General features: G+C 32.5%; 1 protein-coding gene across 5 annotated transcripts in view; it reads right to left on the bottom strand.

Annotated features, from left to right (window-relative positions):
• Nucleotides 1-13,168, bottom strand: part of LOC130446818 (collagen alpha-1(XVIII) chain) — a 656,494-nt gene that overhangs the window by 22,937 nt on the left and 620,389 nt on the right. For all 5 annotated transcript variants that reach the window (XM_056783294.1, XM_056783298.1, XM_056783297.1 and 2 more), the window contains one exon: nucleotides 11,774-11,788. In XM_056783294.1, coding sequence (XP_056639272.1) covers nucleotides 11,774-11,788 — 15 coding nt within the window. The remainder of the gene's footprint in view (nucleotides 1-11,773; nucleotides 11,789-13,168) is intronic.

A 13,168-nucleotide genomic window follows, 5' to 3' on the forward strand; every position in this document is an offset into this window, starting at 1 on the left:
AAACAGAGTACATAGTGCCAATTCTCGCTCGAGTTAAAAATATCAAAACTATGACGTTATATCTATTTGAATATCGTATTGAAAATTTTTTTTTTCATTATTTTTATATAGGATTTCTCAAATAAGGTGGTCTCTAGGATAGATAGAAAACAGGAGAAATATTTGGGGTTTGCTCAGTAAAAACAAATTTTATATGAATATGTTTTGGAATCTGATACATACATTGTATTTGTTTTTATGTCTGACTCTCTTAGAGAGTACGAACGCTAGTTACACGGTTCGTACCAAGTAGTATTAAACATAACTTTCTCAATATTAGATTTATTAAGCAAAATTTTAAATTAACTTGAACATCATTTAATTTCACACCAAAATCTCTTCGATACTGGTTACCAATTTCGAAATATTTTGATTTGAAAATATCATAATATGAAAATTTGAAAATGGGCAAATCACATAAAATAGAATTCAATTATAGTAGCTGTTCAAAATGTCCCTACGTACGTTTTCACGAATATACAGGTCTATCCTTTTTTCTAAAGAGTCCATTAATATTCTGAACGGTTGAAAAGTCAGCTATGGGGTCATTAAAGTAACGTTGAATTCTGTCTTTCAATTCTTGAGTTGGATTTACCTCTGCAGCAAAAACTTTTTCTTCAAGATACAACTAAAATGTGTAAACCAAGGGATTAAAATAGTATGAACGAGGAGGCCAATGAATCGGAGCTTCTTCACCTCTACCAATCCATTAATTCGGAAAATGGTTACTGAACCAATTACGACACCTTCCAACAATATGCGGTAGAGTTAAATCTTCTAATATCTCGAATAAGTGATTGTTTAGAAAATTCTGGTACATATTACCATTTAAATTTTCAGGTAGAAAGTGATAACTCAGTGCTTCTACTCATTAAAATTTTAAAAAACAACATCTTATACTGATATGAGATTGGATTTTCGTGGAACGTTTCAAGAATGAAAGCCATCAGTCCCAATTCTTCTAAATGTATCCGTTTTATCGATGGAGTCTCTTTTACGCGACAAAAAAACTGATTAATAATGGAAATAATTAATAACTCTATCAATACTTCATACTAGCATCGGTCATTACTTCATAATTTTCAACTCAAAATATTCCGAAAACGGTACACAGTATCGAGTTTTATCACTTTTTGGTGTCAAATTAAATGATGTTCAAGTTCACTTGAAATTTTGCTTGATAAATCTCATATTGAAAAAGTTATGTACAGTAATACTTGGTCTGAACTGTGAAACTAGCGCCCTCTATGAGAGTCAGACATGAAAACAAATTTATTGGATGTATCAGCTTCAAAAACATATTCGTATAGAATTTAAATACAATGTTGCCAGTAGTTGAAGCAAAGTCGTAAAAAATGTGTATAATTTTCTATCTATAGTATATGATACTGACAAAATCTGAAACGACGGCATACTATGAAATGTCTATATATAGCTAGATGTTTTTAAACAAAGTAAGACATATGAGAACGAGGAGTCATACTTTGTAACAAGCCAAAGTTACAACTTTCTCTAAGCACCTTATACAATACCTTAGGCATTCTACAACAAATGCTTTTCGAGTGGAATATGAGAAAAACGTTCTGATTAGATCATCATGTAAATGATATACATTTCTCAAAAATACAAATGTTTCCCGCGCGTAAACAGAAATGAAAGGAGTGTCTAGCATAATGTATGTCTTTCTTATCATGTGAGACATAAATTATTAACCTACTCTCAAATGACTTTGCATACAGATATTTCAAATTTCGGTTATGTCAAGCAAATTTGAGCAAATCGCATATAAACCGCGTTCAAACAGCAGTACCACTGATCAATTCTGAGCTTGATAAGCGATTTAGAAGTTACGTGATATTTGTAATAGGAAATTTACTTTATCATTTAGCAAACTAATTTGCTATAGCAAATATAGCAGCAGAAGCAAAAGCCTTTTCCTCAGCCCATCGTCTCCTATGTGCATTCATAACAATAAACGCTAGAAACACCTTCAATAGCGCATCGTAGCACCACAATCTCGATAAGCTTATATTGAAAGAAATCAACGAAAGCCTAATAAGCATCTCTGCATTGTACCTGTCGAATATAAATATAATCTCCGAAGCAGAAAACGACTCCGGGATCTTCGACTTGAACAGTGGAGTACCACAAGGATCTAATGAGCCCAGCTCGGTAAAACATCTTGTGTGAGAGATTATTTAGGATAGAGAAATAGCTTAAAAGCAAACGCCTAGAGCTAGCGCAATGAAAAACAAAAGCTGTTTTGCTGACTCTTGAGAAGAATATTGGGCAAATATAGACAAGGCACGACTAATACGCCTACTAAAGCAGTAAAGTATCTAATCTAGGCCTTTTATTAGGCACGAAGCTCAGCTTTAGAATGCACTATTGCAAAACAATGGATATAAGCAGAGATTGAAAAGATAAAAGCAATTTAAGTTGAAAAAAAGTTGTGAAATTTAATCGTCCGAGTCGTAACTTTCGAATTCTTCTTCTTGATCTTTTTCTTGTTCATCTTGTTCTTAATAATCTTGTTCTTCTTCTTCTTGTTCTTGTTCTTCTTCATCTTCATCCTGAGTGCATGTAAATTGCGTTGGTGTTTCGATATTAGAGCACGACCGGCCTTGACAATGTGTACTTGCCAGGGAACATAACAGTCCGACTTTTTTGTAACCACATTTAGTACTGCATCCCTTTTTGCAACTGCAAGGTGGAAGTAAAGTTTGCACTGGTTCTAATGAATTGTTGACCAACTTCCAACCTCAGTCTGTAGGGTCCAGCTGATAGCCAAGTCGCACTTGAACTTGGTAATATACCCGAAAAAGATGTTTATGAACAGCAACTGAGGCTGGAGGAAGACAAGCTAATTGTACGTGTTTTTTACTTTTGGTGTTTTTAACGAAACATGCATATCTATACTTATCTGAGCAGGTAGGTTTTTAGGAGCTCCGTACATAGATAGAAGAAAGCGAATGTCGTTAGTGATAATTTCTTGTCGAGTTGAATTACAATTTTTAAAAACTTCAGTACATTGAACCAAATTTTGCTTTTCAAACATTTTGAAAACTGTTATTTTACCCCTCTTGTAAAATGCAGATGTCGTATCACATCCAGTTATTTCATGTAAAAATAGTACATGATTTTGACACTTTGAGAAGTAGATGAATATATTTCCGATTGATGTTGAGCTTTTCCTGGTTTTAAGAAGAAGAATTTTTTTTTCAATTGGAGTTCGAGCAGTGAGTAATACGAGTAAGTCTACATATTCACCAACAACAATAGTTGTATTTGTCAAATTGAATTGCTCTGTTGCTGTTTCAATTATCAATAAATCAGGGTTGAAAGCAGTGAGAGACAGGTACGACGAAGTATCGAAGGCTAACGTGGAACATGAGTATGAAACAGGAAGCATGAGGAAAGTGACTACTTCTTAACATAAGTACTCACAGGACATGGGTGCTTTCACAGGTAGACCATACCGAGCATTCGCTCTTCCACTTCTTCAGATGGAAAGAAATAAGAAACTCTTATACCGTAACATGATGGAATGCTTGGTAGAATCAGATGAGTCCTGTAAGTACACTTATGAAGTGATATCGGTTATAATATAAACCAAGGAAAAAAAGAGTAGGAAATAGACATACCGAAAGATAGCCTTCGCAACGAGGAAATGCGAGAGACAGAAAAAAATCCTTCAAAGCCAAGGCATTCTATAGAATACCAGATTCCAAATATTGCCAGTAACGTACACAGAATACCTTATCACATATTTTCAAAAAAAAGTGTTCCAGTCATTCATATAAGAAATATATGAAGTTTTGAAGCCAAAATTTTCATTGGAGATCTTTAACATGCAGTGGATAGAAACAGTTCTTTTGAATTGTAGCCTTCGAGATCTCTAGATCTCATACCACTTTGATGTTGAAAATGAAATTTGTAACATAAAGCCTAGTAATCAATGAAATTTTTGTATCAAAGTAAGACAAATATGTTAAGGAACTAGCATCTTTGACCTTAAGAGTCGACAAACAGAATAAAAAATGGGATCGAATATTCCATCCAATTGAATAAATAAAATTCAAATAAGTATTCATTGTTGACCAGGACCATTTATTATTGAGAACAAGATAAGAAAAAGTATATTTAGGAAGAAATGAAATGACTTAAATAATACAATCCAAAAGAGAAAGAAGAAAATTTGAAATTGAAGGGAGTTGCCTTCATAGTCTAGGCTAGGCAAAAGTAAGCGTACCATTGCCGTCGAGTCTAGGCAATAGAAAACGTTCAGGGTGGCCTCGAAAAACCACAACCACTTAATTTAAACCTATTGTTTTGACTAGTAAACATAATGATCCATTCACGGGCACAGAGATAGCAGCTCACATCGATAAATCTAGAGATCTGCCTTCAAGTATTCCTACAGTGAAGAGGAGATTGAGTGGAGTTGGCCTTTTTGGAAGGGAGGCTTCTTTTAAGATTTGAAATTAAAAAATATTTTCATTAAAATATCTATATCAAAATCGATCAAATTGTTGGGTAGGTAAAAATTTTTAACCGGTAGTGTATATTCACTCTAATTGTTCTTTAAATTGAATTTCATAAACTGAACATTTTATTTTATAGAAATCGTTTACCTTCATAAAACGACATTTTTTAAAAGTTAAAGAGCACTTTATGTGAAGTGAATTCGCGAAAATTTCTAATTTAGCTTGTGCAGCATTTACACGATACATCATACTTTAAATTTCCTTAGGAAGTATCCATCACCGCCTTCTTTCGCATTTTGAAATCATACTAGAGCGAACATTCATTTTTGTGATCTATGTGCCGAAAGATCTTTTTAGAAAGAGAACTACAGGTAGTTTTACACTTGTGTTAGGCCGATCATTCGAAAATTGTGTCAATTCATTTTTCCTCGTGAAAATATACTAGATCGTAAAATATATTTTATCGAAACCTTTGATAAAATATATTTGAAAATCGTTTTGAAGTTGTTATTAAGTGTTTTCCTAAACTATGATTCTGGTTTAAATCACCTATCAACTGATTGCCTAATCTAAAACTACACAACACAAAAAGCCCTTTAATTTGACTTAAAAATTGTACATCTAGGGTACACTAAAAGCTAGTTGATTTGATTTGATTCATTTTTTGTTCACTTATAATATCCTTTACATTACAAGGTATAGTTCTTCAAATATCAATTGCAGAAGGCAGTCGTGCGAGAAAAAAACAACATTTCATACGCACGACACTATTACCAAATTAATAAATTAAAAATAATTTACTTCTCGAATCATAAGCATAAATGCATTTCTATTGGCCGAAGATGTCCAAAGGCGTATATACACAATATCTTCGAAATATTCATGGCAGACGGCTTGCGATAAGCAGTGGCGTCGCTAGATGAGATTCGTTTAGTTCATAAATTTCTTTAAATAATTAGAAATATGGCGATCTTTAGACCATGGTGGAATGAAGACAATGAAATTGCACTGTGTAGTGAGAATATGGATTTAATAGTAAATATTTAGATATACAAACACAGTAAGTTATTTTAAATATATTCGAATTCTTAAAAAAGGAAAATATTCAGCAATCTGATAATTCAATCATAATTAACTAGAGTAAATGAATTTTCCACTTAAAAACATGTAAAGAAAAACTGAAATCATTTGACAAAGCTTCTCAAGATTTTATACAGGATTACGACATTAGAAGTAGCAGCAAAAAGTAGCAGATTATTCAGAACACAATTATACCAGTGTAAAAACATTGCGTCAAGTTTTGTGAGCATGTGGTTTAAAACACAAAAAAACTGAATAAACGGATGATAATAACCGAATCGCCAAGGATCGTCAAAAACTACCGAAATTCTAATAGACACTTAATTTAGATGAAACATGGTAAGTTCGGTTGAGTTGACAATAGTAAAATTTGCTTTATCAAGGCTAAAAATATATCAAAGATTATAACGAATACGTCGATGAAGATAAACAAGTAAACAAAAAACTGTGAAATGCAGTTGTACCAAAAATGTATGATGTATGTAGTAGTGAATTGTATTGAATAGCAGTTTATGTTAATAAGTTATTATTGCCAATAACCACGACGTTTGTACACAAAAAACTGAATTTGTTGAGTTAACAAAAGATATAACACGGGATACAGCTATATTCTTTAAACGTAGTATCACATTTTACTAACATACATAGAATTTTAGTATTATAAAACACTGGAGATACATATCGGCATACACTAATATACAGTATAATTTGATTATAGAATTAATTGATCATTTATTTGGATCCAGTTAGTATTATTTCAATGATGGACCCTACAAACAGACACAGCCATGGGAAATCCTGCTAGCCCAGTTTTGGCAAATTTGGTCCCGAATGATCTGGTTACTGGCAGTTTGAAGCAACTACCCTAACTGGTTATTTTCTTGGAAATTTATGTTGAACAATGACATCAACAATCACATTGATAATAAAGTTTAAATAGCCAAAACTATGAGCTTGACGGTATAGAATATATACACGACCACGCCACCTATATGAATGATTGAATTGCCCTATCTATCTCATTTTCTATCATGAAACGTCGACCACGTGAATAATTCTCTAGTCTAAAGAATATCCAGAGATTCCACAAGGTCAAATCAGGTGGATAGAGCAGATGTTCAATGACTGTTGAGTTATTTTCACGTATAATTGCTGGCTGTGCAGAGTATGACAAAGCATTATCATGAGGCATAATGAGCCCCCGTATAGAACTGCAGGTGAACATTTTATGGTGTACGACTTTTCTGTAACTATACGTTGGTTTTCTGGATGAATTTATTCCACTATTCCTACGCTATAGAAGAAAACCGCCTACATAACTTTCTTGACAGACCTTTCTGCTTCTTCACCATTGTTGGTGAATCCAGACAAGTAGAAATATCTTAAAATGGTATGAACGTTTCATCATTTGTTAGTTTTTTCGGATGAATACACTATCAACCAATATTTAAAATTTCTACCGTTTCCCAAGCGATTCTCTCTCGCTCTGACTTATGGAAATATGTATCAAATTTTTGTTGCGCTTCCAAGACCAAGAGATGAATCAAGCCCTTGATTTTATAACTCACTCTCTCAATGGTTTCAAAAGAACTACAGAGCTGGATCTACCAGCACGTGTCTCATCCTCTTCTTTCACAGTTTCATATTTAGATTTGAATCAGAAGTATCTCAATTAACTCCGACTCAATTACGGTATATTACTCAACATTGTATATCTATTAAGATCGGGCAACGTCTATCAACGGCTCTTGGTACCAGCTTACGAGCTTTAGTGAGTCCAGGTTGGTGATTGAGTTACAGTGACCAAATTGCAAGTTCCTTTAATGCCAATTTCACAGCCTAGGGTAAAACAGTAGATTAAACTAAAGTTTAAACTTTGATTTGAAGTTTAGTTTGAGCCAATAATAAACAAGATTGTTCTATTTTACAGGTCACAGTAGAACAGACATTTTTATGACAGATATAACCAAAATTTTTCTGATATTTGTTTTGAAGTTGAATTTTTTAAGAAAGTTGTATCAACAATGAATATAATGATGAAAATAACAAAAATGGTCATGTTTTTGATAGAACCACAAAAAATTTAGATAACCTTCTGTCTTCTCGGCGCGTCAACAATGTTGATAATGTCTTCATCATCATCGTCGAGTTCACCAAATATAAACTGCGAACCATCAATGATTCCACCAAAACTCTTCATATTATTGTGAAAAATGTAAACAATGAAAAAAAGTTAAGTTCGGATTCAAACCGAAGTTTGAACTACCACCGGTAATCTTTAAACCAAAAAACGGTATCTGTAGATTAAGCCGACGTTTGAAGTTTAAACTTCACTTGTAAGACTGGAACTAAATAGTTCTATCAAAAATTTGTCTAGAATGTAATTGAAATGATAAATTGAATTCTTATTCAGTTTTGATTCAATTATTTCAAGCTTTATCTTCGAATTCACTTCATTAATTTCCGCTTAATTCCTTGATATCTCACTAAATACCCGAACAGGCCTACGCTGCTATGACGATAGACGACTGGAAAATAAATTTGGTAATTGTAGAAAAATGCAGCAAAGAGAGAACGTAAACTATGGTCTTTATTTTTGGTTCAACGAAAATAATAGCTCTGCAGCGAACGATATTGTGAGCGGTTACGGAATTCAATTATGTCTGTGTTACTGAAAATGTCTTGAATATCATATGCAATATCGATATCAAAGTAATTTAATAAATTTTTGTGGAATATAATTTTGACAAAGTAGTCGAGATTCCACCCAGGCTGTTATTTTATAAATTTTAATATTGATCATATACTGGGCATGTTAAACAGGTGAGTTATAAATTAAACTGTTTCTTTTGGATCAAAAACAACTTACTTTAATGCAAATGTGCACAAAAAAGTTAGAAAGTATGAAATGAAAATCGATTTTTCAAAATATTTTATATTTTTAATATTCCGTTAAGTGACGAGTAGACAGCCGCACGCCATTTATCAATGCCGGTGATACTTTAATATAATGGAAACTATGGAATATCGCGGGGGCTCCATCTACTATTGGGTAGCATTGAACGATGTTCTGAATATTTGTGAACGTTATCTGTTCCTACAATATCTTTGAACATATAATAAGGTGAGATATTAGAGTAAAGTGAGTTAACTAAACACCTATCGAAGAAACGCATCGAACGATCCAAGCAAGCCAGGCAGTGAAGAAATCATATTTTGAGCGAGTATTTGTTATTAAATGTTTGTTGTAATGTAATAAGTGTACAATTTTATTCACAAGTTTTTACTAAAAGAAACACCACTTTAAACTAACTAACCTGCCGAACTTTGTTCCGCTTTAAGAGTAATAAATCAGCATATTTTGATTCAATACATTCAATTTTTCATTAGGATAATGAATATAAAAAATCAGGTAGTTTGATGATTCTTTTTTTGCCTTGAGATTTATTATTGCTCATGGCAAATGCAAAACGGATCGTGCATTAAATTCAAACGGCAAATCGGTTGGGAAAATCTCCGCATTTTTGAGTTTTTGCTAGAAAATTTCTTCATTTGGGTGCTTCTCCACGAAGTGAGATTGCACTAGGTCATTTTGCAGAGTAATTAATCACAATTTCACTTCTCCCTTAAGACACCACGATACTGGCGTTTCTCCGGAAAACTTCAATGCGCCGCAACATTCGCAAACAACGTCCAATTCGAACGCAGTAAACAGTACTGCTAGATTCAAATCAGTACTTAACATAAATTTCATGGTGTGCGTCGAAAATAATCTGATTATTGATTCCTTGAGGTTTCTCGACGATTTCGCATTGCCGTTTGGCGAGTTGCTCGCTTTGCTCCTGTGTTTGAAAAGAACGAAGGGAGCAGTACTAATTTGGTGCAATTTCTTGTCCATCTTCAGTCTTTTGATTCGCAATGCTTCGAATCCTAGTTTCTTTACGTCAGGCAAGATTAGATCGTCTTGGTCGTGGCATTGTAAATGATAATATCGGTCAACTAACAATAAATCTATTTGTTAGTTGTATTCTGTTATTCCGTGTCAATTTTGATTGATAAATTTTTCGTTTTTCTGTTTGCTGCGTTTTGTTATATCACTTTTTATGTCACCTCCCAGGGAAATGAGGAAAAAAGTAAGTTGTAACTGATTATACATGTTATTCTTATGAAAAAGAGAGAAATAAAAATGTGTGGTATTCACTATAGAGGATGCTCAAACATCTCCATTCTCTCAAAAACATCGCTGTTTAAAGAAAATCGAATCAGCTTGTAACGGAATCGATTTTCATTTTCAATAGTTCGATGCTACTTCGTCGATTATTCCTCCATTGAACCCCTGAAGAAAATTTTTGATTTCCGACAAAGAAATAGGCTCTTCTAAATCCCACGAACAGGGGAAGCGTGAGGAATGCTCCAAATCTGGAAAACCAGGAACAAGCGACGATGCAAAATTATATATTTCGCAGTCATATGAAGACAACCCTCACGAAGTTTTTAGAGAAAGAAAAACTCCACTCATTTAAGTTCAATTTGTTAATGAACTTTCCCCCATGAAATTAAAGGATTTGGAAAGGATTCGTTAGGGGAAGATTTATTATTCCTCACTTCTTTCGTGGAAATTTAACAGCTAATCGATATTCAGAAATCTAATTGCGGCATTACAGGAAAAAACTTGGAATCCAGTATTTGAACTCAGCAAAATGATGTACCACGATTTGTTTCTGAATAACCAGTTTTAGCTTAATATATTGCTTAAATGATTTCAAAAGTTGTCACTAGAATTCAGTTTATTTCAATTATTTATTTTCTGATATGTTTTATGTGATTCGTACTTAAATATTTTTTCTCGATGCAAAAAAGACAACCTTTTTGCCTTATGGTAAAAGACACATAATAAAATAAAATATTCGTGCTTCCACATTTTTTTAAAGAAAGAACATTATACATTTATAAATTATATGAATTACCTTATAGGCCAATCAAATCAATATTTTCGCGACAACTAAATTCTGTATCGATTAACATATAAAACTTCAAATTCAGTTCAGTGTATAGCATATATCGAATGTTAAAAACGAAAAATTCATATTACGGTGCAACCTTACATTTTGCAGCCACATATTTTGAAAACAGATCGAATTTACAAATTTCCTCTTGACTGCTGCTGAACAGTAGCAGGATGAAGAGGAAACTGAATGCATTCGTCTTAAAAATGATCGGATTGCAGTACCACCGCTCTTGCAGTATGAAATTCCTGAGAAAAAAATGCAAAAACTGGATTGTCGGATGACCGAGATGATAAAGATGTGTTTCTGGCATTCAACTATATTTGTAAATACATGGAAGAAAATGAAGACTATTCCACATTCACTTTGTTAGAAATGGAAGACTTTGAAGACACAAAAAGAGAAAAATACCTTCTACTCGGTCTATACAAAACACAAAAGCCCGTGCTATTGCTCAATCAGTAATTGTTTGCACCGAACTACGAATTTTTTTTCGGTTTTAACATTCGATTTTAGCTGTACCACTTAACAAATAAATGGCATTTTTCCTCCAACGCACTGTTTCCCAGCTATAACGAAAATAATAATTTGGTGGTTTTTTGACTACGAAAAGTTGAGTTCACCTGGGATGGTGCAAGATTAAACTTATTTAGGACCAAAAATTTCGTTCTATATGAACCAAAAATATTGTACAAACACTTAGTATGCAAATTAAAGTATACACCCCGGTATGGCAGTAAACTAACATACACATAGTTAGAATTATATCTTTCCGGAAATAAACTCCTTACAAGGGTTTCAAAACATTATCTACCTGGTTTATTCCTCATGGGTATAACCCTTTCGGATGTTTTCTGATGTGAAAACACTAAATAATGTTATTTTAATCACTAATATAACTTCTCGGATTTAGAGGAATATTCTGTTTGCTCTGTGTATTATTAAACTGTGTTTTGGTGACTGCAGATGTCACGTGACAGTCATAATTAAATGTCATTTAACTAATTTATAGTTTCAGTCAAAACTTTTGTATTCATATCGAGTTTGATATATGAAATTTAATGAGACATGAGGATGTTTCTCAACTATGATAAACTTCTGCTAGTTTCAACTAATTAAGACAGAAAGGTTGATTTAAATTTATTATAAGTTGATACTTACCATTTTAGGATACCACTGCAGCCGAAATATTCAAAAACATTATTAGTATTATTCATTATATAATATATAAAATCAAAAATTTCAGCGAAACGTAATCCAAAAAAAAAAACGTCAGATTTGATTGGTGCAGATATCAATTTTTGTCACCTAGATTTGTTATTCATTTCATATTCTATTTTATTAAAATATTGGTTATATCAAGGTCTCTAAAGCACGATGGTGTAGCAGAATATTTTATTAACTCCCACATTTTTTTTTAAATTTGTAATAAAAAATCAATATTCTAAATCCATGCGACAAAATTCAGAAGGTGATTATCTACTCGTATAAAATATGATATGATAAGATATGATAACAAAATTTTCTCAGTCTGCCCCTTTTCAAAATATTATAAGACTTCACCTTGAAAAAGAGATTTGAAATGAAATTAACAAGGTAAATTAAAGAAATACTCGTGGTTAAACCTGTGCGAATGTATGAAAATTACTGTAATATTAGACAAAAAAATAGAAACCTAATTTCAGTCACCACATTTTAAGAGTAATATCTCGAGAGGGCTGAGGAAATTTTGATATAGGAAAGACCCATCTTAATTTCATACCAGCAATCATTTCCTGAATGTTGTCGCATGCACTTAGAGCCCAGTCCTGTCTGATGGAGGAATAAATTTCAATATAATTTTAGTTTGGAAAAGTTTTCAAAAATCCTATTTTCTTTCTACAATCAAGAGATTTTTATGTAGCGAATATGACAAAACGTTATTGAGTTAAGTGGTTAAGAATAAATGTTTAGATCCCTACACTAAGCTTTAAAAGCTTCGATCAAATGAAGTTTTTTTCATGTTCATTCCACCAATCAATAATTGATATGTATAACAAAAAATAAAATTAAAAAACAAAGTTATATCTATATCCATTAAAGTTTAATGTCGTTTTTTATGCAGATGATATTAAACGTTGGCGATTGTCATTTACTTCAATTTGATGTACAATTTGTGAGTGGTGCGATAAAAATGCACTTCCTCTTCATCATTTCAAACCGTAATACCTTATATTTCACAAAAAAACGCAACCATATTAGACTTATATAGTTTTTAAATACAATTAAAACATTAAAGTAGAAATTTTATGTTTATAAGTGTCATGGAACCGGTGAAAGTTAAAAAAAAATTATTGTTTTGTTCATTAAAAGGTGTCAAAATACAACATTGACCAAAAGCACTGCTTGGCGTTTTACCAAGAGGTTTGTTCAAACAGGAAGCATTCATTATAAACAGAAAGTTATTTCAGTTGCCAATCCAATAGATGCAGATCCCAAAATGTCACTAAGATTTCAGTTTTGTTCGACTTTTTATAAGCCAATTTAAAAAAACAGGAAAATTTTCATAGATTATTA

Source organism: Diorhabda sublineata, chromosome 7 (genome assembly GCF_026230105.1).
Source record: "Diorhabda sublineata isolate icDioSubl1.1 chromosome 7, icDioSubl1.1, whole genome shotgun sequence".
NCBI lineage: Eukaryota > Metazoa > Arthropoda > Insecta > Coleoptera > Chrysomelidae > Diorhabda > Diorhabda sublineata.